The sequence below is a fragment of the Lagopus muta genome, chromosome 6, assembly GCF_023343835.1.
Source record: "Lagopus muta isolate bLagMut1 chromosome 6, bLagMut1 primary, whole genome shotgun sequence".
NCBI classification, from domain to species: Eukaryota; Metazoa; Chordata; class Aves; order Galliformes; family Phasianidae; genus Lagopus; species Lagopus muta.
This window is the reverse complement of record NC_064438.1, coordinates 10,160,169-10,186,958: the sequence shown is the minus strand read 5'-3', so window position 1 is coordinate 10,186,958 and position 26,790 is coordinate 10,160,169. Positions and strand designations below refer to the sequence as shown.

Sequence of the window (26,790 nt, the reverse complement as noted above, 5' to 3'; positions counted from 1 at the left end):
AGCGAGTTTGTGTTTTGTTCAGCTGGGCCAGAGGAGGATGTTGCATGTATGCTTATTTCATGAGAGCTGCAAGCAAAACTAATGCTTTGTCGCTTCTTGTGGCCTTTTTGCAGCTGAGTATATAGTGATGCAGTTTGGCCGCGTGGCTGAGGACGTGTTCACCATGGACTACAACTACCCAATGTGCGCTCTACAAGCCTTTGCTATTGCCCTTTCAAGTTTTGACAGCAAGCTGGCTTGTGAGTAAAGGGGCGTGGGAGAGCGTCCTCTCAGAGGAATCGGTTTGCCGTATGATTCCCAATCCCTGCCGCTGTCACTTATGGTCCGTACTGAGGTCAGGGAGAATGCAGTTGTGGAGGACCACCGGATTGCTGGAGAGAAATTTAAAAGGAACCTTCTAAAAAATTCAGGACATTCAGGAAATATTGCTTTCCTTTTTTTTTTTTTTTTTTTTTTTTTTTCTTTTTCTGTCATATTGTTTTTCTGGAAGCGGCTTCGAGTTTGTGTAAATAGAAGTTCTATCTCATGTCCTTGATTATGTTCTGGAGGTGTGCCATGATCTACTGTGGCTCTAGTAGCACCGTTACAACGGTGTGTCTTTTTTAAACCCAGAAAGTGCGCTCTCAACAAATTTCTTTTTACATTGTAAGAATTATTCCGAGGCTGCAATCGTACCTCAAGGTTGCATTCCTACAGCGAATAATCAGATCTTCACTTCATCCAACATGAAAGAAAGATCACAAAAAAAACAAAAAAATAATGCACTTTTTTGAATTTGCAAGGATCTCATGTAGCTTACGGCCAAGTCTGAGGGTTGAAAACCTATCTGGACTGAACTCGATGTATCACTATTGTACGTGTAGAGAAGGGCATGATGAATTTTAATCACAGTAGGAGGAAAAGGAGAAGTAGAAAGCACAAAATAATGTTGCACAAGTCACTTAAATTCTAAGCTGTCTTTATGTTTTAACATCTATGTGCTTTTTAATTTGTTTCAAATGAAAATGTATGGGGGAGTACAGAAAAGGGAAAGCTCTAGATGCCAAGAAATCGTAACGTACGTTGAATTTGGCATGTTGCGTGCTGGGAGTTTATAGCCTTGTATTGCTGTGGTGATTCAGCCATATTTTGTATGAAGTGATACAAACAGTTGGGTAAAGGCTCTCTGCAGAGAATCTTCTTATTTGAAGGAGGCTGTGTAAAGCTGAGGAAGGTAAATGGAAATATTTTATTAAATTTGTCTGGCCTTTTGTGATTTCACTATTTGTTGACTGCATTTTTTGAACTTTCAGCAACAACCACTTTTCATATTTACTTCCCATTGTAATGATGCCTGAAACCATTTGAAACTGTATGCTGTTCTGTGATGTAAACGTGCCAGCTAGTGAGCTGAATCCTTCTAGGCGAACGTAGCGTACGCTGCATACAAATCAGATGCTGGAAGGACACCGAGTAGCTTAAAATAGGGTGAGGTTTTTGTCTCATTTTTTCTCATTTGAATGGGATATGTAAACAAATGCCATTTCAAAACACAAGCGAAGAACGAAGCTTCTCTTCTTCCCTAAATGTCTTAGAAGCCAAGAGCTGCAACTGAAAGCACAGCATAAAGCACCTTTAAAAGAAAGAGAATCTTTTTGCCACTGTTCCATATAACGTAATTGCCAATGACACGTGAAGTAACAGGATCTGTATGTCGTTGACCAGAAAGGTATTGAAATGTGAGTAAAGAGCAAAAGCAGTTGTATTTTATACTGTGTGTACTCAGATCCACCTTTTTACTCTTTATGGACTTTACTTGGTTGCACAACCAAAGATTACATAAGGAGAAAATGAGATCAAATCTGCTCGTCTCGTAGCTGTCAGCTCCTTTTATACGATAGAGGCAGGCCATAAGGAGTGGTTGCGCCATCTGGACTGTATGATTTCAACTAATAAAAGAAATATTCTGTCTTCTTCACGTTTTGCCTTCAGGTCTCTTTCCCAGTATACTGGCAAGAAAATTGCAGATAGATAAGGGATGGAAATAAGTAATGCTGACATTTTTTTTTCTAATATTTCTTTTCTATGAGAAAACTCTGCTGGCTTTGAGGAGTGTGTTGTTGATGGACTCAGCCTGTCAAATGTCATCTGTAAATAACAGGAGGCTCTGTCGTTTTTTCAGATCTCTTTACAAGAAGCTTTTCCACACAGTGGTATGAAGTGGAAAGGCACCTTTTGTTGAGAGAAAAGAGCAGTCCATTCCCTCAAAGAATGTTCAAAATGATGAGTCATGAGCTGATGTCTGATACTGAGCACTTTGGACATGGATGCTTTCTTTTTCTGTGTATTCTGTGGTTTCCCACTGCCTCACATCCTCATCCATGATCTCACTTTGGCTTTTAACAGAGGGGGCCCTTATGCCTTTGGTTACCTTCCACCAGTCTTCAAAAATGAACTCCAGTGAAAAGCAGAATTTTTGCTTGAGCTACTGCAAAAAAGGGGCAGACAGGAATTCTTGGTGCTGGTACGTAGGCCTGTTCTGGATTTCAAGAACTCTGCAGCATGCGGATGATTGAACGTGTGGCTTTAATTCTGTGATCACCACTCCTGTGTTGCCTTTATAGCCTGGGAAAGTGACACCTCACATAGTTTTCTGCCACGCTGTGCACAAAACTCTGTTAAAGTAGCTAAGCGTCTTGTGGTGCAAATATACAATGTGTTGGCTTTGAGAGCAGAGTTGGTTAAGGAGAGGTTATTTTTAATCCAGATCTTAACAGTGGTCTCGCTTACACCCTGACCCACAGGGAACTGGCACGGAAGCTTGTGCCCAGGGGTGAGAATAAGGGGCAGGGCAAGGGCAGAGTTCAGCATCTTGGGATAGCTTTGCTGCTAGCACACTGTGTAACCTCACTCTCGCCATGTATTCTTTCCAGGCCAGGAATTTTTTTAACCTGTAAGCATGCCAGGAGGAAGGTGGTGCCTCAAACTCCCGTCATCGTAACAGAATCAGTCACACAGGGACATCAGCCAACGTGCTGCCGAGAAAGAAATGCCCCACAGTAAATTTAGGTCACCACAGGGAGGCGTTAACCTGGGACTAACAGCAAGATTTGTGCTGAGTGGTCTTTGCCAAACCCCTGACTCCTCATGGTTGTTGAGTGCAGTGCTCCTTTCCTTCACTTGACCGTTGCCCTCTGCTCCAGAAGCAGTTGCTTGTAATTTGGACTAGCACCTGTTTGATTTCTGGTGGGCACTTTGTTGAAGGGCCCTGCTGCTTAGCAATGCCAGCTGATATTACAAGTTTTCCAGCACATCTGCAGATTTTGTTCTGCTAACTTAGTAAAGTCGCAGCAGGTTCTGTCTGAGTCATGCCTTAGTCCCCACAGTTACATTGTCCTCCACAGCAGCAGTAAATCTTGGAATCAGTATGCATTTTTCAGACATATGTGCATCTGAAAGTAACACAGGAGTATTTAGTGGCATACTCATATTGGCTGTAGCTTCTGGAGGAGCTGCACATTAATGTGCAACAGAACATAATCTTGTTTACTCAGTGGGACAAAGAGTAGAATGGCACCGAGCTGTGTATTTCCTTCACACAGTCCTATGAGTGTTTGGATACAGTAAATTTAATATGATTTAAACTCTTGCTATTGATTTTTTTTTGCAGCTGCTGTTGATTTTGGCAGAGAGTTGTAAACAAATTCCTTGCCTGAATTGCTTATAGGCAAATACTGCATGCTTTAATGAAGTTCTTAATCTAACTTGTCACTCTGCATACATCAAACAGTTTCTTCCTGGCCCTTTATCTAATTTTCTTCATCTCCGATGTTCTGTTCCTCCTCATTCTGTTCACAATCCCTTTATCTTTTCTTCAGGGACGTGCAACTCAAAAGTGTTTATTTTGACAATATTCCTCAGTGATCTCTCCACAGATGAATAATGCCTTTGGTGCACATCCAGTGATGCTCCCACAATAAAAGCCTTATCACAGGGGGCAATTTGGCCCTTTGGCTTTTCAGTGGAGCAAATTAACACATTAAAAAGAAGCAGATAGAAAAGCTTGCCTAAAATGTAATCGCAATTTCTTTCAGTCAACATTGGGTAAACCAGAGTTTCCAAATCACTGGTTGCAGATCAATGAGCAGAGCTGTCCACAAGCCTGGAGGCAGACTGTTCTACAAATTCCCTTTGTAGTGCTGCCTTATTTTTCTTTTCAAAAGGCTTAAAGCGATTCTGTGAACTGAAATGTGCCAGTGCCCTAAAACAGTTTGTTTTCTAGAAGCTAAACACCACTCTGTTCCTTTTGTAGGATATGTGGCACATAAAGGTGCACTCATCCCATCAAACAGGGATGCTGTAGCACGCTGTTAGAGATTCTGATGCTAAGAAGGCTGTAAGGATGGTTTTGCTATAATGACTGGGCAGATCTCACTATTCACGTTGCCTTACCGTAGTGCCACAGATCGCATCCTTACGAGGGAATGAAAGAGATCTGGTGGAAAGAGCTGTTCCCAAAATCTGGTAGCTGCACGACTGAAAAACGTTACTGTGCACTCAGGTGACATTGTGGAGAACCAGTGCCAGACCTTCTGGGTTTTTGCTCCCTTTGGATAAACAAAGATGTAAGGAGGACTTTCTTTGAACAAGCCCAGGCATCACTGAGGTCTCTATGGGTGCTGAGTGTTAGACCTCCATTTTTACCTCTAAATATTTGATCCTCTGGAATTGTAGCTAGTTCCCCCATGCTATCACATTGCTGTCCTACACCTGTATTTGTAAGCTTTTCCTTTTTCTGGAGAAGCACATCCTCACCAGTAAAAGATCTTTATTTGGCAAATAAGGACAGCACAGGACAGAACAGCAGTCACCTTTACTAGAATTAGGTGCTGACAGCTCTCAGGTATTTCAAATGCTCTTATTTTTATTACTAGAAGAAAGAATTACATATATAAGCCTTGAACTAATCTTACTACAGATAATGTGCTACTTTATGAACCTGTGTTGCTTCTGTTCTTCATATGAAATATACCTTCTGGGGTTCTGCTCTTTAAGTGTTCAGACTTAATTGTGTAAATATTCTTTCTGTTCTTGCCAGGGAACTGAGCAAAGGATTTGCACAGCTCTCACTGTTGGTGTTTTGCATTGAATGATGGCCCAGTAACGATGCCTGTGTATTGGATGATAATGCATTTCTATGTTGTTTTCAACTGCCTTGAAATTTTAGATTCCCTCTTTTCAGTAAGGGCATGTTTATCCATACTGGCAATGAGAAGACTTGAATTAGCATCCTGAAATTGTTTAACGAATGCAGTATGCTGGTTTGCTAAATTGCTTTAGGAAAAGGACATAATTCAGAAAAAATATGCTTACATTCTTGAGGAGAAAAAAAAAAGTTCACTTTATAAATAGGTTACATCTATAGCAGCAATTTGAAAATTACTCTCTATGATTCCCCCCCCCCCCCTCCTTGGATGTGACTCAGCTGCTCAAACTGTGGTTAGGGCAGGCTTTGACTCCATCATCGTGCACAGCTGATAAAAAACAAGTCTCCTAACTTCAGGCTACCCTTATAGTCACATGGGATGCTTACAGCACAGTCTGTTCCCCACATTTGTCCCTATAACTCTGTGTTTTCTACTGAGGTTAGCCCGGCTGGCACGATGCCGTTAGAAGTATCAGTAATTTGTAGAGTGAACTTACTCAAACTAATAATGTTGGCTATAAACCCGCCTATAGATTTTAGCATTAAAATCCAGCTAATTTTAAAGCTTACAGATTGGATAGCATTTCTGCAGGATTTGCTTTCCTTAAGCTTGTCTTCAATGCTGGGCTCTCACATAAGCAGCCAGCTCCTGGCCCTGTCCCATACTGCATCAGGATCTCGGGTTAGGTCTGACCATACAGACCTCCCTGCTCAGGTGGCACCACTTTGCTTTCAGGGAGCTTTCTGTTGGCAGCTTTTTTTATTGCACTATCTTTCAATACATCTTGGTGGCAATCTGTTATTAGGTCAGTAAGTGTCAGCCTTAAAAAAAAAAACAAACAGAAAATTCTCGTCAGGCAATTGAAATAATTACGCTAAAATCAAGTTTCATGCATGTTAGAAGTTAGGATGGCATCTAAGAACAAAGATGAGGGCTGTGTCAGTGTCAGGAACAGGAAAGCTGCTCGGCAACTCAATTAAATTGGGCCATAGAGATTTTACTTTCACTTAGCAAAAATCAGTGAGGTTCTGTTTCACTTCTCACTGTATTTATAGGCAAATGGGGTGTGCTGCTGCGTAGGCTGAATGTGAACAAATGCCACGTATTGTAACAGACATCTAGTTCCAAGTAGGGCTACAGCAGTGATGGTTAGTGTTACAAGCACTGTAACAGGGTTGTCGTCAAAAGCTGAGTGCGGAACATGGCTCTGGATTTTGGAGCCATTGCATTCAGTGACACTGTGACAGGTTTGGCCTATCAGCCCGAGGCTCTGGGACAACAGCACTGGTTATTCTGCCTTTTTGATTATGTAGCAGGTGTCTGTGAGGGTGAATTCTTCTTTGGCATCACTGCAAATCCCTTCTTGCTTTTTAGCATCTTAGCAGTACGTGTTACTGGGATTTCATCATTTTCACTTACGATCGCTGACATTTATCCATCTGTAATTTTCTCGTTTCAAGCTTATACAGGTTTTTCCATATGGGGACTCTCAAGAAAGTTGGTAAAACCTGTGTCAGTGAATTAAAGTGTGTTAGATCCCTGTGTGTATGTTCTCCTTTCAAAGTAGGGTGGCCTTTAATTCGGGTTGCATAATCCTCAGCGGGAGGATTCGTCACGTTGCACGGTTCAAGGTTGTTGGTGAATGTAAGGCACTGAGTGTGTTTCTGGCCGAGGCACTGGAGAGCATCTGCAAAAGGATTTTCCTTTCTGTATTCTCAGGGTGGTGGTTACAGCATACAGTGCAGCACTTCTAATAGCTGCCTCCTTGAGAAGCAGTCACAAAGCTCAGTACCTGCACACTACAGGCCTCATTCCTGAAGTCCTCTTTCTTACCGTAGTGGTTTTCAGCCCTCTCTGCATAACTGACAGCTGCATAATGAATCCAAGCTTCCTGGGATTGTTGTAGATGCCTGGGACTATGCTAAAAGTGATGCTTTAGTGGTATAACAGAGCAAGATGTTAAGAGCACGATGTAAGTATGCCAGCATAATCAGGTTTACTTTTACAGTGCCATCACAGGTGTGCCTGTTCTTTAGTGAGAAAATAATCATCCTTTCTCTTTTTCTTCTTCATTTCTATCTGCCTGGATCTGGAGGACAAGCGCCCACTTTAGCATTCATGCAAGCAGCCACCATGTACAGAAACGTGCACACAGCATATTTGTTATGGATGGGTTTATCACTAAGCAGTGCCACCATTACATGGCTTACTGTCATTCCGCCATGTAACTGTGCATGTTCTCCCTGTGTGCTCTTTCCCACCCTGTGTGTTGTCGCCAGTCAGAGGACACTGCTGCAAAGCTGTGCATGGAAGCTTAGAAAAGAACCTGCAGAACTGAAGCCGCTGAGATACAGCTCTCCTAATCCTGAAGAAATAGCGCCTTCCGAAGGCACAGATTGGGACCTGTGGTTTGTAGAACTTTCCAGGCGTTTGTGTTGCACGTCAGAAGATAACACTTCATTATAGCTCTTGCACTATATTCAGCCCAAAGCCCAAAGGAACGTTAAGTCAGAGGAGTGCAGAAGCAGGGAACAAAGCTGAAGAGAAAACAAGCTGCCTTTACAGGTCTGGAGACGCAGCAGCACCCAAGCAAGGCAGTGGTTCCGTGCTGGGGAATGACAGCAGAGTGATTTCTGGGCAGAGAATTAACATCCTGCTTGGCATCCCTCCGAGTGAGTAATGCATTTCAGTTCTTGTTGGTAGACTGTGGTGGTCATTGGTTTTGTTGCATTATGTTTGTCCGTAGCGACTGTTTTTCTCCTGTGGAGCTTTATTTATTTCATCATGATGACATTTTCACCCATTTATTTCACATTAGGGATTAATCCAAAGCCGTGTAACTGGAAGTTTCTATCTAGCTTCTTTTATCCCTCCATCGTGCCATAGGTGCACATCTCCTCAAGAGTCCTTATGTTTTCCTCTTGATAGGCTTCTCAGAAACCAGACATTATTGGCATACAGACTTCTGCACAGGGGCTTAGCAGGAAGCAAGGACTTTGCCTGTACCTCGTTCATACTAAAAAGGGTATCTAAAATGTCAGCCAGGGAAGAAGTTGACCATTTCTATTAAGCATGCCATAAAATTATTTGGTGTTATTACTGAGATTAATTGAGGCATTTAGAAAAACAAAATATTGTTAATAGCTGTCCATGTTTGAAGGAATAGTATAACTGGTATAACTGAATAACTGACCATGCACAAGAATTCCAAAGGTACATCCTGCTAGTCTGTGTGTTCTACACACACACATTACATAGCCTTAAAATTCTATTAGTCTTAGCTGCGGATTAATTGACCTTCCTTTCCCCTGTCTGCACTGACAGAATGGAATAATTTACCAATTTGTTTTCAAGAAAATTATCACAAGATACCCCTAAAAGACTGTCATTTGATTCCTCTTCTAAAACCATTCTGAACAAGTGAAATCTTTACGTGGGCCAGCTGAAAAAAGAAACTCTCTTATATGGTCTTCATACAAGTGTCTGTGTTTAAGGTGGTCAACTGTGTGCGTTTCCTTTTGGCAGTCAGTCCATCTGTACCAACATCATTACAAGACCAGGGCTCCTGTGTCTCCTTTTTGAACAGTTTCTTAAACTTTTTAGGGCAACAAGGGAAGAAATACAAAAGTACCAGTGGGGGACATTTTGCAATTGATACACGTGGATGCATTCAAGGCCAGGCTGGATGTGGCTCTGGGCAGCCTGGTCTGGTGGTTGGCAGCCCTGCGCAAAACAGGGGGGTTGAAACTCGGTGATCTTTGAGGTCCTTTTCAGCCCAGGCCCTTCTGTGATTCACCTTCAGCAGTATCTCAGAAAGCCCATACTTTTGACATGGTACATTTCTGAAAGTTCCTGGCAGCCACTGAGCTTCCCAACACTGTTCTCATCCAGCAAGAGATGGGCTGAAAGATGCACTGTTGGCGAGGAGCTGCAGAAATGAATGTTTTAGCATTTGTTGGGACTGTATCTGCCTGTGACGAGGAACACAACTTCGTTTCTGACCTGTTTACTTAAACTTCTCCAAGTAGAAAATGTAACTTCTACAGGGATGTTTCTGTACCCATACACTGAGAAAGCAGTTGTGTGATTTCTCTTTTTATTGCAACCGTAGACATTTTCTAATGCATCTCTTTGCCTTTCTTAAATAAACCAATGATATACAAGAAAATGGGAGTCCATTATAGTCTAGATTTCCTTCAGTTTGATGGAATTTTAAAAATGGAAAAGATCAAAATGGACAAAAACTGTCTTATAATCCTGAGAACCAGCCATGTTCTCTTCATAAAGCCTCCACTTTGTCACAGTTGTTTGCACAAGATGTCTTGTCCTGTTCTGAATAGCTAAGCATCTCCCTTTGGTTGAGACCTATGTGAAGTTTCAGGTAAAACTGCAGGAATGTGCTTTTTTAAAGTAAATTTTTTTTAAAGAAACTCTTTGGAATTCTGGAGTAATGTGTTTATTTACTGCATGTATATCTTTATATATGACTGATTTCTTTTTTTCTTTTTTACATCATTTACATTATTTATGTCACAGAGGTGTCACTGTTTGTTAATACAGAACATTGTATAGAAATATTAAACTTCATTTGTTGGAAACAACTATGTCTTATCATACCTAAGATCAGAAATGCCTTAACAAATTACCTACATGGAATACAGAGGTTTTCTAGATTAGGAATTCGAACTCCTTATGGTCCCAACTTCACCAGCTCTGTAACCTTTCCATCCTGCCAGCTTTTGCTGAACTTCACGCTCAACGCCTTGCAATCTGGACACACCTCAGGAAAATGAAGAGGACCATGAGATCCTTAGTGAACAGTGGCCAAGCAGAGACCCAGTATTTGCTGTCTTAGGTCCCTACTGCTGGAGTTACACCTTCAAGTCCTGCAACCTCAATACTGTTACCAGTTCCACTATCTGTTAAGGACTAATATTTATGTATGCAAAAAATGTAGCCTGAAAAGCGGTCCGAGAAGCCAGGGCTAGAGATTTTTAACGACAAGAGCAAAGAACAGCTTAGGCAGGAATAATCCATTGCACAATCCCAGTGACCCCACCAGGCCTCAAGTGACCATGGGAAAAGAGAAAAGACACGTCCCCCATCTCTCCACTGGACACAGCAAATTCAAACTGGAGTCACAAGTTCCTGACTACAGCTCTAGAGGCCCTCAGCACAGATCATTTTAGAAATGAACAATTTTAGAATCTTAAAAGCTTTCACTAACTGGAGAGTCACAATTTCTTCTGTTGGGAATAATGTACATTTGAGTGATCTCTGCATCAAGCAACAGCAGGTAGCAGCAGAGAGGAGGGGCTGGGCTGCACTTAACGCATCCTGGAAAGACAACTGAGGAAAGTGAGCCTCATGTCAGCTGCCTGTTTGTTTTCTAGGAATCTGCCCCTCCCTAAAACAGGTGAAGCTCCCAAGCTGAATAAAATCACTTGGCTAGAACAACCTTCCCAGTACATGGCATACTCAGGCTGCATGACTTACCATGACTCACATTTCCATTGGCATAGCTGGTTGTACAAAAAGACTGAAACACAGATTACTCGGTAACTCTTAACTGGTTATCTTGTCCAGTGCTAGTGATATGTAAGTTATAAACAATGTTTTGATATGCAGGTAAAAACACTTTATGATTACTGCACTAGATTGTTATGTGACCTCAAAATTAATCATGATTTTCAGATTCTCAGTTAGCTGGAAAAGAAGAAACCAACATAAAAACCCTAATTTCTGGTGCAGTGAGTCAGATCATGAACTTCCTACGTCTGCCTGTTCTACAAACATTAGTTAGTAATCCTTCTCAGTGTATTTTTGGGACCAACACTCATATTTCCTGCCTTATTTTCTGATCTCATCTGTAACCATTAAAAATACCCAGGAATGACTAGCACTTCTGTGTTGGCAATAGTTTTATCAGAATATCTAAGGTAAAGAACACATCTTGTTCATTTAACTTTAATAAAAGTTATACCCATCTTTTTGAGAAACATTTGAAGTAAAAGAGCAAACACTTTTACTAAGCCCAATTGCTTTCATTGGGAGACCAGAGCTGCTGCATTTTTCCCCAAGTCCAGAGTTCACTGATGTTTTCCCCTATGATTTTCATTTTATTGTCTAATAGAGGTTCTTTGCAGAATGCAATTTTATAACATGCTCTTCTTCTAATTACAACTCTTCCTCACTAAAAACAAGCTACTTATAATTAAGAATGCTGGACAAACCTCTGAGGTGATTTTCTAAAACAAATAAATGCACATTTCTGTTTCAGAGAGGGAGGAAAGCTGAAGGAAAGAAAAGCAGTGTCATATGAACAAGAAGAGTATTATTTTGCAGGCTGCTGTTAAGCTGCTGCATGAGGTATCACAGGCTGTGTCCTAAGAGCACTTCCTGGTACCCTGGATGCTGCCAAGGAGATCAAGACCTCAAGCCAGAGCAGTTTAGACTCTTTGGCACCACACTGTCACCCTGCATTAGTATCATTTTCTCCTATTGGCACTGCAAAGGAATATGAAGCCATTAGCTGTGTGTCACAGGTATCACAAGCAGTCCTAACTGCTCTCTGCACTAGGAGGGAACTTTTTCTTACTGGGAGATTGGAAGAGACCAAGGTCAAAATTCAGTCTTGATTTAGGGATTAAATTGTTGCTCTTAAACTGGTAGCACAGTATTGTCACACTCATTAATTTCTTGGTATTTCTCCTGCTGATACAAGAATTTAACTGCCACCAAAGGACATGCTGAAACACTTATGGCCTCTTGGTAGGCCACCCCTGGGGGACAGCTGAGGACCTTGCTTCAGATCACAGTGCTAGGATTTACAAGTGCCCCCCCGCTACTGTGGTGAGCTGCCTCTGCCCCCAGTTTCCATTGAGAAAAGGCTGAGACAGCCCTTCAGTGCTTGACAAATTCCTTACTGAGATTTACAAGCTGACATAGCAACCTCTGAGTCCAAAAACCATTTTTTTAGGGGTAAGTCTTCCCTTTGGCATTTCTGCTTTCCAGCTGAAACAACTCTCAACTTTGCTGGGTCCTGCCTGACAGCAGGAACCTTATACTTCTTCCACTGTGCTTAGAAAACAGAACTGCTAGGCCAATGCCACTTAGAATGCTGGCTATCCCTTAGCCATGTGGATCTAGTTCTTTGTTTACTATCAATCGCTTATTCTCCTTCATCATAACAAAATATGCTGTTAGTAAATTTATGGTATTAGGGGTGTATCTCCCTTTCTGTTTTTCAAGAGGTTTCCATGTTACCAGCCTGGCTACTGGGTTTACCACTGCAGTATTTGGGGCATTGCTAATATAGTGCTCACAAGTGACAAGATACAATCTACATTTTTGTGCCTTCATTCTCAGTGCTGTCTCTAAGGCCAGGTCAGCCTATTCAGTACAGACACACTGCCCACCAGAAGGTCACCGGGAACATCTGTCCCACAGATGTATGAACCATCCAGTGCAACACACACAACCAGTGACTTCTGAAGATTGTAATGAGTAGAGCTGGCAGCAGCAAGAGTGTTTCACTGCAGTCTGTAGTATATTTACAGCTAACACACTCTGGAGCCTGGAGTTCCTTATGCATAACAACTTGCTACATTTTAGCTTCTCAGTGTACATAGCTAAAAACTCTACCTTGTATTTCATGCATAGTGCCACTTTTCCATACACTGCACACAATTAAACGCACAGATTTGCATGAATTTAAATGAAACCAAACTTCTAAAATTTCACATACCATTATAAGCAGCTGGAATCTCAAGTACAACATAAGCACATTATTTATACAGACAGGTAAAATCTATCTCTAAAAGGTGCAGCAAACATGAGCATTCTTATTTCTCATGGCAACAGGTTGGGTTACTGCTACATCCTTCACAGCCTTCATCTGTCTCTTAACACCGGAAAGGCAACAAATAAAGGCTGTGATTAGCAAGTCATCCAGCTGTATCAGTCTAGCTTGACTATGTCTAGAGAAGAACCAGAAATGCCCACAGTGAAAATGGCCTTCCCTGTGAGTGACCGATACCAGCTGATGTGCTCCAGCTGAAGGACAGTGACTAAAGCAGGACAAATGTGATCTGGTATTCTCACCTGCAGAGAGTCTGGCTTAGACAGAAACACTGTGTATCAGGTCCTGCATGCTGTAGTTGTGCAGCCAGGATTCCCAGCAAAGAGAACACAAGTCCTGCTCAGAGACAGAGGTCAAACTACTGCCATGGCAAAGAGAGAATGAGTGTTGAAGGTCCAGAGAAATAAATAAATAAATAAATAAATAAATACAATCAAGTCTACAAAATTATTTTAAAAGATAAACACCTCCAGTAACAAAGAGTATCAAATATGTTTTCGCTATCCTTTTCTCTCTTCCACCATCATTAACTTATTCCTGTTATTTATTCTTTAATTCCTACAGTAGGGATTCTTTATGGATAACATACGCACTGTAAACATCAGACTGCAGTTGTAACCTGGAAAACCAATCAACGAAAACAAAAGCAAAAGAGATGCCTCAATGGCAGATATCCACTGCACAACAAACCAGACACAAGCGTGTAGTGAAAGATGCCTTTTTTGTTGTTGCTATTCTTTCCCCAAACTCAAGATATGTCCTGGTGAGCTGGGATTCTCCTCCTGCTTCCTAAGAATCTCTTCAATGTATCTCAGTTTGATTAATTTTCATAACTGAAAACACACTGATCTTTTTCTTTTTTTTTTTTTTTTTTTTTAGAAAAGATTTTTTTTTCTTGTTCAAGAGTAAACAAAGAACTGCTTGTTCAGAAATTGGAAAGAAATAAAAACACAAATACATGAATGGAATGATCTGCTTCAATGTATCAGTCCCTAAAAGCAATGACAAAGTGCTCTCTGCAAAGCAGCAATGAGCTGAGAAGAACTGCATGAAAGAAGGCATTGGCTTCCAGTTCAGGTAGACCAGGTGACTGTTACTGTGGGAATGAAGTTAGTACAAGGAGAATAAAGCACTGTTCTTTAGGGACAAAAACCACACAGACTGATGTTTCTGACCTTTACTGTCACCACTTAGATGGCATCCACATATTGTCACTATTACTCAAGTCCTTTTGTGTAGCGCTTTCTCAGCGTGCCTGTTTCATCTGAATCCCTGGCTTTTTGCTTTTTCACTGCTGCGTTTTCATTTTCAAACTCCATGAACAGGTCCTCTGAGGTTGCCTCTTCCGCTTCGCTGCTGCTCCCAGAATGAAACACAGCATATTCTGCTATTATAGCAGGATCATCCTCCTCCTCATAACAGTAACAGCACTCCTCAGTGTTTTGGCTGCGTTGAAGGTCCTTCTCCCCTTCAATGATGCCAGCTACCTCATCTTTTTTCTGCCTTGAATCATAACTGTCCCTTCCCATGGTGAGATCAGATAGCAGAGCTTCATTGCACAGGTACTCCTCGTCTTCCATGCCCTCCATTCTTTCTGCCAGTTCTTCTGCAGAGGGCTGGCTCAGATCGGGATAATCTACGAGGATTGTGTCTTGTTTGCGCTTAAAGCAATCTGAGTTATCATAGATGGGATACGTCTCTTCTGGGTAACCTTAGGAATGAAGTGACAAGCAGCTTGAAATGTTAACAGCACATAAAAGTAGCACTAATTTCAGTGATGGATGCAGAAGTGTTAGAACAACCATTCTTGGCACTGACAGCATAACTGGCATCTACTTCAGGCTATGTGTTTACAACAGCATTGAATGTCACAGCAAGAACCACGTGCAAACCACCACTTCTTGGAAGATGATGACAAAACTCCTCTGATTTTTAGGGAGCCAGGATTTCAACCCAGACTTCCAAGAGCCAGTATTTAAGCTCTGCTGAAAGCTATGGGAGCTAATAGGTGAAAACTGGGTGTCTTTAAATATACCCACTTTTGTTCTTGTCCATAGCATTATTTGTGCTTTACAGACTTTTTTTTGACAAAAAGCATTATTTATAAAGCTGGAAAACAGATATGAGTCAATGGCTCTGTACCAAACACGCATCATGAGCCTGACTTCAGAAGACAGAGCTTGAGGCAGCTGTTTATGCTTTATATTAGGAAACATTGCTTCCTAAGGAGCAAGGAATTAGATATGCATAAAGATGCATTTAGAATTCTGAAAGCAAACAGCTCAACTGGGATGTCTTGAAAATACATTTCTGAAAGAAGTAAACAATAAGGAATAGAAAGGACATTATAATTAAGGATCTCTAACAGACTTCCTGGAGTTGTCTTTTACAGAACTGGAGCAAACAAATCAAAAGTAAAAACTTAAGTTTTCCACATTGATTCTGATTTCTAAGGGCTCTACAATTTTCTATGAAATCCAGCCCAGCAAAGAAAGGGAAAGATGAACCTACAGCAGCCAAGACCTGGCAGTGTATGTGAATATTCATTTGCCACTTCTGGCAGCAGATAGCATAGACTTTATGCTAAAGGAAATGCTGGCTGCACTAGAATATTTTTTTTTCCTGTTACGGTTGGGAAAACAAAGCACCTCTTGCAAAGCTTTTAACATTGCTTTCTGAAAAAGAAAGCTGAAGTTAGATTTCGAAAGGAATTCAGACTACAAGTAAGCCCTGCTCAACTTTCCTCATCGGGGAAATGGAAAGAAAGGGCTCTTGCTTACCTTCCCAGTCCTCCATGTAAGGTGCTTCTTCAGCTTCTTTCTCAGGAGAGATGCCATCTATGAACTTGCCTTCCTTCATAACTCTAGTAATTTCTCGGAGTTGCTGAAGTAACCTTTTTTCCTGGTCTGTTGTAACATTTTGAGCTCTGGTAGAAAACATCAGACAACAGAATTCAGTCCACGATTATTGCAAATTGCTTACAGAGTTTGGGCACAACTGTCACTGTGAGTAGGACAGTCAGGGGAAACCTAGATGCAGTGTGATCAGCATTCTTGTAGTCTGCGCTTCAACTCAGTAAAAAGGTTTATCCATTTATCTAGAAAGCCTGCAAACTTAAACAGGTCAACGCAGGCAGACTTAGCATCCCATGGTACAGAAGACACTACAAAAACTTTGTCCAATGCTGTCCTATCACCCTTAAAGATACTGGATTTGCAAGGCCTCAATAAGAAGCCAGCCAGTTGGACCAATATTGAGCAAATCCAACAATGATGCTGGTTGAGCACAAGTGGAGGAGCAGGAAGGCTTAAAACTGCTAAGAAGTTGTTACATTTAACTTTAACTTGCCCTTTAGAATCAGAGAGGGAGAAGACAGATTATCAGATTAAAAGCAAACTGTAATTCTCCCTGGTTCTACGTGGCTGATTCTTGTGATTACCACTAGCGATAACAGCATTATTCTAAAATGATTACTACTCCTCAGGTGAAGCAATTACTGTTACAACAAAGCGATTCCAACAGATAAGATTATGTAGTTGTTACATGCTATTTTCTCTATTAAAAAAAAATAAGCTCATGAAAATCTTATTGCAAAAACTAGTCTTTGGAAAGTGGTGACCCGAGCTCTAGCAAGTCACTCAGTGGGTTATAGCAAGGCAGATCACTGGCTGTACTTCAGGTGAAAATGATTCTGACTGGTTTTGTTTCATCTTGTGTTTCGTGTTGTTCTTGAGAGGATGTTTGATCTCTCTGTAAGGACCAATCCAGGCCCTCAGGGGACAGAGGCATTACTCTGGCTCACTTTTGAATCCTGCTGTGTTTTAACCAGGACCTACAACCTCTAGTTGTTCAGAGAGTGTGGCTCTCATCACGCACAGAATGCTGAACTGCAGGCATATCTGAGGTCGGACAGATGATCTCTGATGATCTCCACGCCATCAGACAGATCACCTCTAACAGCTGCTCAGTGACTCGGGTGAGATGGAGAGAGCACTGATTAATGATTCTGGATTTAGATGCTAAATATCTACATCAACCTCTTAATAAGTGCCAAAATTCTCAAAAGCTTGCAGCATCCACTCTTCAGTTTTTCTTCCTATTAACCTTTGTGAATAGATCAGCACCTTAATGGATGCCTCACGCTACACACAGAGGAATGGCGATGACATGATGGCTACTCCACTAAGGCAGCAGTGCCGTACTGGTGTAACAACAGAGATCAGCATCACGTTGCTAGTTTGTTTTGTGCACGGTTACACACACCACTGCATGCTACAGAATGGAGCTCAGGAGCCACTGGTATCACCAGCAGCTATCCAGATAGGAACTGTCTTGCTGACATAAAGATTGAAGTGTCAGAAATCTTGTCCTTGCCACTTGCTCTGTGCTTCCCGTAAGAGGCACTCTGCCCTCAATTTGTAGAGCTGATACAGCCCCAACCCTACACGGAGGTTACACTGAGTCCCATCAAGCTGCGTGGCAGTTTGCTGCACAGAACAAGAGAAGGTGTGAGGCAGCATCTTCTCAAAAGCCTGGTTATGCAGATGTACAATTCCAAATGCGAATTAACTGGCACGTGAAAATAAATGGTTTCATCAGCTAGCTGCCTTTGACAGAAGCTGTAATAGAACTGCCAAACTGATCCTCCTTTTCTAGACAGAAGTGTATGTAATTTGAATCTATATCACCTGGATAAAGACAGACAGATCTGTCTGGTTAGCACAGTGCAGAGATATGCCAGCACAAATAACAGGATCGATCGCTGCAGCTAAAAAGCAGTGGCATTTCATATCAGAACTCTTAATATGCTGAATATTCCCAACGGAAAGCAGTACTTTCTTACTGCAGCACAAGGTCTCCATGAGCGTTTCAGAGATCCATTCCCCCTCTAGATATCTTATTTAAAACACAGGTTTTCCTTAAACAGGGAGAAATCAAAGTCCATGCATTGCTTCTACTTAAAGTCTCCAGGAAGGTTTAGCTGTAGGATGCTTGCAATGTATGAGATGTCTGGCTGCCTGTATACAGGAGATTTACCAGGGTGCAATGAAATAATCACTACTTAAAATGCACTATAGCCCCCAAACTGTATCTCACAGAGTACCATCTCTTTTCCTCAAAAGCTTCAAAGCTTGGGTGTATTTGGAAAAAAGAAAACAAACAGCTGTTTGCTCCATCTAGAGGTGCCCTCCTCTCTCTTTTAAAGAGAGGCTACATTCAAAATTCACTATGAGATTCCATTTCTGACTTCCCCCGAGGTCCTTAGATCCATGTATATAAACAGTTTGGGTGAACAAAGAAGGGAAGCATTACTAAATAAAGGCTCTCAGCCAATTGCACTGAATGGAACAAATACTGCATTGGACCCTAAACTCATTTGATCAGTAAAAAATATTTTATCCTGAGTATTTGAGAGGCATACAAGCCTAGTTCTGGCAGCCTAAAGGTAAGTATAAAACACTGCTAAGTTCTCCAAGCAGGTGAGTCAAATAGTCAAAACAGTGTCCTGTTTCACCAGCAGACACAAGGTAGCTTAGGGACTCCCACTAAAACTCAGCCTAACTCAGGTATATTTAGCATCTTGCCTTGCTGAGGACACTGCAGCTGAGGCCCTGGTTACTCAGAGAAGACAGGATTTGCAGCGAAATGAACTTAACAGGCAAGTTCAGCACAGAATTGTTTCTAAAGAGTGGTTTAAAATCGAATCACCAACCAATCCAGGAGAAGTTAGGTGTTACAAGCTATCTCTTTTGCTTGCAGACTGCCTTGTACTTGTGGCGTTTCATTTTCCAGACACTGCAGTCATGCATTACCAAGCTGATGCCTTGTTACACTTCTTACAATAAGTACAAACTTGTTAGCAACATTTCCTTCCAAGGCAGACTATTGCTCTCAAGTTTAAAGCAAACATTAATAAACATAATATATGTTTGAACCCTGATCTTTCCACTCTTTTCTCTTGTATTTCTAAGCAAATGCATGCATTTACTGGTTATGGAGTGGAACCAAATTATCATACATGTTATTATCAATTCTGCCTTTAAACATGTAATTTATGGAAATTCTAAGACATGTACACAGATTATCAAAGCATTTATATTAAAAAAAAAAAAGCCATAGCACTAGAAAACACCAGAAAACAAATGTTTCTCTTGGGAATCACTCAGAAAATTATTCAGTGACATAAAACAGGTTGTTTTATATACTTTAAATATAGACATTTTCAGCTTAGACATAGCTGTCTACACTCCTCCAAATAAGAAGAGGTTATCCTCCAAATAATGCACTATTCAAAACGGTGAGGGTAAGGATTGGTTGTTATTCTGTTTAAGGAATGTGAAGTTGGAAAGAATTAGTTATTATATAAATATTGGCCTTGAGAAAAAAAGACTGCAGGACAAAAAGCACCATGCTTAAAATTAGATTTCTACACTTTGAAGTAGAACTTATAATGCTACTTTTGCATAGCCAATGTAAGAAAATTCAATTCCTAGTCAGAAAATAACTGTTCCTTAAAATGCTGTTGTTTGAAGCATACCTGTCACAGTTAGGGCCTACTCTGTTGATTAACTTTTCCATAGCTTCTTCAGTCTCTCTCAGCTTTTCCTGAAGTTGGGTGAGCTCATAGTCAGCTGTAAAAGGAACAAAATCCCAAGATCTGTCAGTGGGAGCTTTTAAAACCTTTGTCTCTTTATCACAGGTAGCAAACTGTAAGGAAACCAAAACACACAGCTGAAAGAGTTCAACAGATTTTTCCTGGTGTAACAGTGACAAGCATTGGCCAATGATAACGGGACACACAGAAAGCACCTTCTTTCAATGGCTCCACCCAATAAGCAGAGTGAGTGAGGCAAACAGAACAACTACCATGGGATTGGTGGAACGTGACCCTGCATGGGTGTGGGAAGGCAGGCAGGGAAGCTATCCATCCATCAGGCTCCCCAGGATGCACATCAGCTAACCACATGATGTCTGGAGAACAAAGCACTGCTTTAGAAGGTACAACCACAGAAAAAAAACGTCCACAGTACAGTAATAGACACACGTGCACACGCCTGGGCACACCCGTACTGTCTGTAATTTAGTTGAAAGAGTTAAGAGTTTCATAGCTGAGGATTTGTTCTCTCAGCCAGTGTTACTGCACTCTTTGTAACTCTTGCATCTTCCTTGGAAATAAACAGGAGGCATTACTTTCAGAGCAACTTCTCCATGACAATTTTCTTACTCAGCCCAGGCAAACCAGAAGGTTGGACGCTCGTGCATTAAGAGAAAAATATTCAGTTACCATTGTTAAGAATTTGCACTGAATCTCCAAGCACGATGCAGTACAAGGGCACAGAAAACAGTCTGCACACCAAGTGTGTTACGTAGTGCCAGGTTTTGTATAACTTAATTACAGCTATGAAGAGCATGAGCTCACTGTTCTTACTGTTAGCATTTTCTATAAGCTCTCACACACTTTTCTTTCCTGTTTACAATTTAGCCAGCTAAACACAACACTTTTAAATACTGATGGGTAACTAATAGCTAATACATATCTACAAATAGTTGAATCTGTTAACTCACTGATGTTTAGCTACAATCATAGAAATATGTCAGAATCCTGCCTGCCTTCTTTATATTGAAGTCGCTAGTAAGTTAAGCAGTGCAAACAGGGCATGGAAAAAGTAGGGAAGAGGCTGCTAATGGCTAAGAATTCATACATTCAAAAAAGAAAATATGAAGATAGCTTTTAAGAACATGGTATATGTTATTACTGGAATATTATAGATGACATCCTCTTATCTATTTGCTAATTATTGGTCATGTTAGCTTTGCAGCAAATAGCTTCAAGGCACTATTATATATTCTCATCAGCCAGATGAGATTAGAAAGCAATGGGGCAGTAATTCACTTTAACAGAGACTCTTCTGGCTTGCTCCTCACGCAGTAGAACAGCTTCACAGCATGTCCAGAACCTGAAGAACTCAGTGAGACTGTGACTATACAGAGACAATGGCTTCTCACGTACAACTTAGAAATGAAAAGCACTTACTGATTTTCCTCTTCATGTTTCCAGGTGCAGCAGGAAGGCATTTCCGTTCTCCAGGGGTGGTTTTTCCCTTGGAAGCCAGCTGATAAGTGAAAAAAAACCAACCCCTCAGTGAGTTACAGCAATAGCAATATACGAGGCCCAAAAGCAACCAAGTAAAGGACAGAAAGCTAAAATTATGCTAGGAAATAATCACAGAAAAACATCCCCAGCAGCAAAAACAGACAACCACGAAAGATGCCTAGGAGATCTTCTGAGCTGAAAATTCCTAGATATTTGGAACAAATTTTATTTTGAAGCATAAAGAAAGCATAACATAATTTTAGAATATTTATCTGTTGCAGGAAAGGGCCTGATTCTATAGCTATTCTGCTCATCTGAGGGAAGAAATTATTGTTTTGAAATGTGAAAAGTGAAACGTTCTGAAGGAGTTATAAGTGACCCCACTTGACTCCCTCATGTGTTCTGCCACTGATTCCTTACCAACTTTGTACATGCAGCAACAATACCACCTGGCTCTGCAGCTGCAAGCTCCCTATTTCTTTCCTCTTCCTGTTTGATCAGCTCACCCAAGTCACCTTGCCCTTACCCTGGGACTTGCCTCCTCTCTGGAGTGGGCTCAACTCTATGAACATCTGTCTGCCTTAAACTCCTGCTCAAAGGAAAAAAATACATGATCTGCAAGACTTTGTCCCCTTCTTCCTTCCACAGCAGCTGGCTGTCATCACCCACACGCGTGGCACATCTGTGTCACAGAAAGCTTGAAGTTCAAATCACGTGCAAAACATTTGCTTGGGATTAGGGCTGTACTTTCAGCCAGCACCTCAGCTGGGTTAGTTCCAGCGTGGTCACTGCAACCTTACAACTCCCATTCTTCACCAGCAGGGTGGTTTTGTTCCAGAAGGAATTCAACAACGGTACCCCATCTCTCCCTCTTTAAATGCATATTGCAATCCATGATATATACAGTGTGTATAATACACAGTATTTTATAAAAAAACACTCTGTGTACACTCAAAATTAACCTGTGACCAGACATACATATTTTCCAGCAGAAAAAAAACCAAAAACTTGACAATTTTCTCACGTCAGAGGCCAACACAGGATTATAGCAACACTTTGCTGTACTCAGTTACAGTCTTTGCAATGGCAAAAACTATATAGTATACATCCATCTTCCAAGTACCAGTCAAAGGTAAGTATGTTTTTGAGCAAGGCCAAGATGAGACCTGGTACAGAAATAGGACTAACATTTCTGTTTTGAGCACTTTTAGTTGTTACACTCTTGACTTTTCAACTATTTTCAATTTTCTTACCTTAAATAAGATATACAAGATGTACAAGAAGATGCCAAATCCATATATAGGGATGATTTGCCCCACAAGACCTCTCCCAGCTCCACCAGCACTTCCACCACCTCCTCCACCCTTGGCCTTGGCGACTGCTTCAGCAAGGTGAGACCTTGGGAAAGGAGGGGCAGCGCGGCTGTCGGGAGCTGCCTGGTAATGCATCCTTGGTGGAAAGCGACCAAGTTTCCCTGCAATAAAACACAGCAACCATTTCTTTTTCTTCTGTTACTTTTCACCTTTTTACATGCAGTCCAAAACTCAAACAGGTACAGCTGGTCTCTTATAAATGCACCCCCAGTTATGAAAACATAGCCTGCAAGACCATTAGTAATATCTGCAGACTCAGTATTCAGTTTAACTACTCATGCAAGTACCCATCTGCAGTTATTCTTCTGGAAGTGAGACAACAACATTGTGTTAGCATTTGTTCTTGCTAGGAAACACCACCATAGCTAAATTCCCAAAGCACAGAAAATTGCAATAAACATATTAGGAAGTGATATCAATAATCTGTGATGTCCCACTATTAAAACATTTTTCTTCTAGGTGATGACACTGATTTTTTGACTGCTTAGGCTTCAATGAAACCACACAGGCGTGCCCCACTGACCAGAATGCTCTCAGACTAACTAAGCCTTCACTATGAGGAAACTGTTACAGTGCATCTGAATTGCAGTGAATTATTCAAAGTATACCACGGAAACCAAAGCACCTTACTCACAAGAAATTCTCACTGCTACAGCAGAAATGTAACCTTTGTAAAATGTTTTACATTCATGCAAGAATTCTTTATTCATGGAAAAAAAATAAAAAAAGAGAACAGAGAAAATAATTGGCAAAGGTGAACCTGTACTTAAATGGATTAATTTGAGGCAAAAGCATACATTGATTATCAAAATAATTCTCGGGGAAGTTTAATGGCTTCTAGCATTAGGTCCTTGTTGATTTTGAACTTTTATAATGATCTCCTTTTTGAAATGTCCTCTATTGTGAAGAACCCATACAAACCGTACAGGAAATCAATGGCACATGCAAGTTGCCACGTGTGAAAAGAGCTGCCAAATATGTGGTATATAAATGAGAACATGCAGACATCTGGATGCCGCTGTCAATTCCACAACCTAACCCGTGCTATGACAGGATCCTAATGCCCTAACACAGCATAGGTGATGCGACTGCTTAATAGCAGTATAATGTCAGAACTTCTTAGTTCTTCATCTTTCAGCAATATTAAGGCTCAGCTGAACGTAGAAAAGCTTAAACACAGCTAAAGTAAACCTACCACAACAACCAATCAGCTGATAATACTCAGACCACCCAAAAGAAATCTGGTATGCACTACACAAAATTCCAACTGGGCAAATAAGTTGTCTGACCAATCTTGCATTCTTCTGGTACTCCAGCACAACACAGCACATCCACAGTGAGTTATTGTAATATGTGTTAAACTATTATAGGGGAAAAGAACAGTTTTCTTCTTGGAATATCGATTTATAGAGTACTATGCCTAACATTCTCTATAAATAGACTACTTCCAAGCTGTTTTAATGAAAAGCCCTATGATAACATGCATTTCCAACAAGTGGCAGTAACTTTAAGATGCTTATTTGGAAGCATTTTCCCCCCCAAGACTGCACTAAGTATTTTATTAACTTCAAGAATTACACTATTCAAGTCTCTGAAGCTGAAGTTTTTGGCAGGTAGCCACAGTTAGCAGGTTGCTCAAGGGAACAGTTAATGACAAGAGATATGAACTGCTCAATCAAGATTTATTCTTCCACTCAAAACCAACTGCAGGTGAAACAAAGTTTGGTCTGCAGAGGTGTAATGACATTCCTGCTATCAAATTGAAAATACAGACAATAAATTCTAGTCTGAAGCTGGCCAAATGAGATGAGGTATTACATCCTCAGCTGAAGTCAGGGGCTGCAGCCAATCACGGGATGAGCTGAGTGCTCTTCTGATCCAGGGACACAATAACCTGGGAGGTATGGATACCTCTGACACCATACAGGAAACTATTTGAGCTCTCTTCTGATGATGGAGAGAGCACTCATGCTATATCTAATTCAAGCATTTAGCTAAGGCTGATCAGACACCACACAACAGCAGTGATTAAAGCAGGCCGTGCCAGAACAGGTGACAACATCATTAATCAGCAAATGCCACTGAAAAATAACTTGGGGCATTTGCTTTCAGTTGGTTATTGGTTTTTGCCTCAACACACTCCTCACCAAGCCCACGTGCTGCACAGTGGGCACTTGTGGGTGCCAGCACCTAAGAGCGATGTATTTGACGTGCTACCAAAAAAAAACTAGCTATGATTTAGGTTTCTCACGTTCGAGATTATGCATGAAATTACAAACCTGTGGATCTGCAGCGTGCCTGAGCCTATACTCAACTCCTTCAGAACAAGAACACACAGCAACCACTGAAGGATAGCCACAGCACAGCACTTACACAGCTCTCAACACAGTGACCTATTCAGCAGCATCATCAGCCCTGACGGACGCGGCCCAGAGGGCGCAGGGAAGGATGACCGCGCCACGCCTCCACAGCGGGCGGCGGCTCACCTCCCGACGCGCAGCGCCGCGGGGAGCGCAGAGCCGCGTGCCGGCGGCGGCAAGACCCGGAGCGGCCCGGCTACGCCTCAGCGCGGCAGGCGGCGGCCTCTTACCCTCTGGAGCAGTGGGCGCTGCGAGCGGCGCGGCCCCGGGCTCCTGCCTGCCGCCGCCTCCCCGAGACAAGAAGGTCCGCGGCAGGAGCAGCGAGACGCAGAGCACCAAGCAGGAGACCGCGGCCACCCTGCGGCACGTCGAGGGCGCCATGGCGGCCGCCGGGCAGCCGTTACGGACTGTTAGGCGGCCGCCGGGCGCTGCGCAGGCGCGAGTGGCGCGCGCGTGCGTCGGGCGGGAAGCTGAGGGGGCGAGGCGCGGGGATGGGCTGCGCGCTGCCGCCCTCGTCAGAGCTTCGGTGCTTCCAGCTAGGAAAAAAAAAAAAAGCCGGCAGAAAAGGCTGCTTTGGGCTCTGACCCACCAGCTGCGTCCTCATATGGAATCATCCCCTGCCTTGCAGCACGCAGGGCGGATGAGGGACGGTCCAGAGCGCGTTTAAAACTAATTCAATGCGCTACGATGAAGTGTAGTCGTTACAAATGTTTGGGGTCTATCCTGAAGCTGCCTTCCCACTGCATTGGGAATAACACATCAATGCAGAGTGTTGCTTGCGCTAGTTCGTGTTCACCAACTTAAGCAAAAAAACTGCCAGTCACGTCAAATTAAATTATACGGTTTTGTATTTCCATTATATTTATATTACACTATATTACTGTAACTGAATTAGACTATTTTCTGTGGGTCTGGGCTGTGACTACTGAATTTAACTCACTTTACGCAAGAGTTCCCTTTAATTAGGCTTAAGCTGAGAGAAGAATTGCTCTGACTGGCACTGCAGACCACTGCAGCAGCAGAATACCACAGAGTCTTAAATTACTACAGAAGACATTTCCATTGCCTGGACAACTGGCACTGGGCTGATGATTCCAGTAATTGTTCTTATTGAACACCTTGGCCCTGCGGACACAGCAGCCCCTGGACAGGTTCCCACTCACCATTATTGGATTAACCTGGCTGAACCGTCTCCTTCCACAGCTCTGCAGTCACTCACTCACCAGCTCTCACATTCCTCACAAGAGAACTTCTGGCACTCCCCGCTGCTGCTCTTGGAAATAAAAGTTGTTGGTACTATCAGTTCAGTGCCTCACTGTGCTTATTTCCTGACCGTGCCACCAGCTGTTGGTGCTTAAAGTGGCAAAGTCAGCGGGTAGGAGCATTGAAACAAGCCTCACCCTGATCAGAAACATGTGATATCCAACACATGTGTGAATCCAATAACAAATAATTAAATCTGCGAAACAAATGCATTGTTATTCTCTCATCATCACCACAACTGATCTCTTCACTGAGACAAAATCTTTCTTGGTAATCATGCAGTCATCAGCATGATCAGATGCTAAAGTTACCCAGTGTATTGGTCCTTGAGCATAAACAAACTTCCACGACCACAAGGTGAACATATGCTACTACAGCACTCTTGTGAGTCTCTTCTCATTCCACTTTAATTCCTGGGATGCATAGAAACGACAACGAGCACCGAGAGAACAGCACCACAACCTGAGCCTTTCAGGTGTTAAGTGCAGCTGCTAAAGAATGGTTTCACCATAGAAGTGCCAGGTGTTGTCAAGGCAATTGATTCAAAACAAAGGTATCTGGGGGCTTCCCTCTTTCAGTCATAAGGTTTGGATGAAGTACATTGACTTTCTGCTCTCGTCTTGTTCCTAGAAGAGACAACGGAAGAAAGAAA

At 42.0% G+C, this 26,790-nt stretch overlaps 2 protein-coding genes across 8 annotated transcripts in view; one reads left to right on the top strand and one right to left on the bottom strand.

Moving 5' to 3' along the window:
- The window catches only part of TUB (TUB bipartite transcription factor), a 135,502-nt gene extending 121,555 nt beyond the window's left edge, over window positions 1-13,947 (top strand). For all 5 annotated transcript variants that reach the window (XM_048950031.1, XM_048950033.1, XM_048950032.1 and 2 more), the window contains one exon: window positions 114-13,947. In XM_048950031.1, coding sequence (XP_048805988.1) covers window positions 114-247 — 134 coding nt within the window. In that variant the 3' untranslated portion in view covers window positions 248-13,947. The remainder of the gene's footprint in view (window positions 1-113) is intronic.
- On the bottom strand, window positions 430-26,172 carry RIC3 (RIC3 acetylcholine receptor chaperone). 3 transcript variants are annotated; one of them, XM_048950038.1, is made up of 6 exons: window positions 26,039-26,172; window positions 22,396-22,616; window positions 21,083-21,161; window positions 19,586-19,679; window positions 15,828-15,973; window positions 430-14,758 (listed from the first exon to the last, which is right to left on the bottom strand). In XM_048950038.1, exons 2-6 carry the CDS (start codon window positions 22,588-22,590, stop codon window positions 14,265-14,267), a joined length of 1,008 nt encoding a protein of 335 aa, XP_048805995.1. In that variant the 5' UTR covers window positions 22,591-22,616; window positions 26,039-26,172; the 3' UTR covers window positions 430-14,264. The 3 variants fall into 3 exon arrangements, with proteins under 3 accessions (XP_048805995.1, XP_048805996.1, XP_048805994.1); XM_048950039.1 differs by having other exon boundaries at window positions 26,099-26,161; XM_048950037.1 differs by lacking the exon at window positions 26,039-26,172 and adding an exon at window positions 25,106-25,346.
- Between the last annotated feature and the right edge of the window lie 618 nt (window positions 26,173-26,790).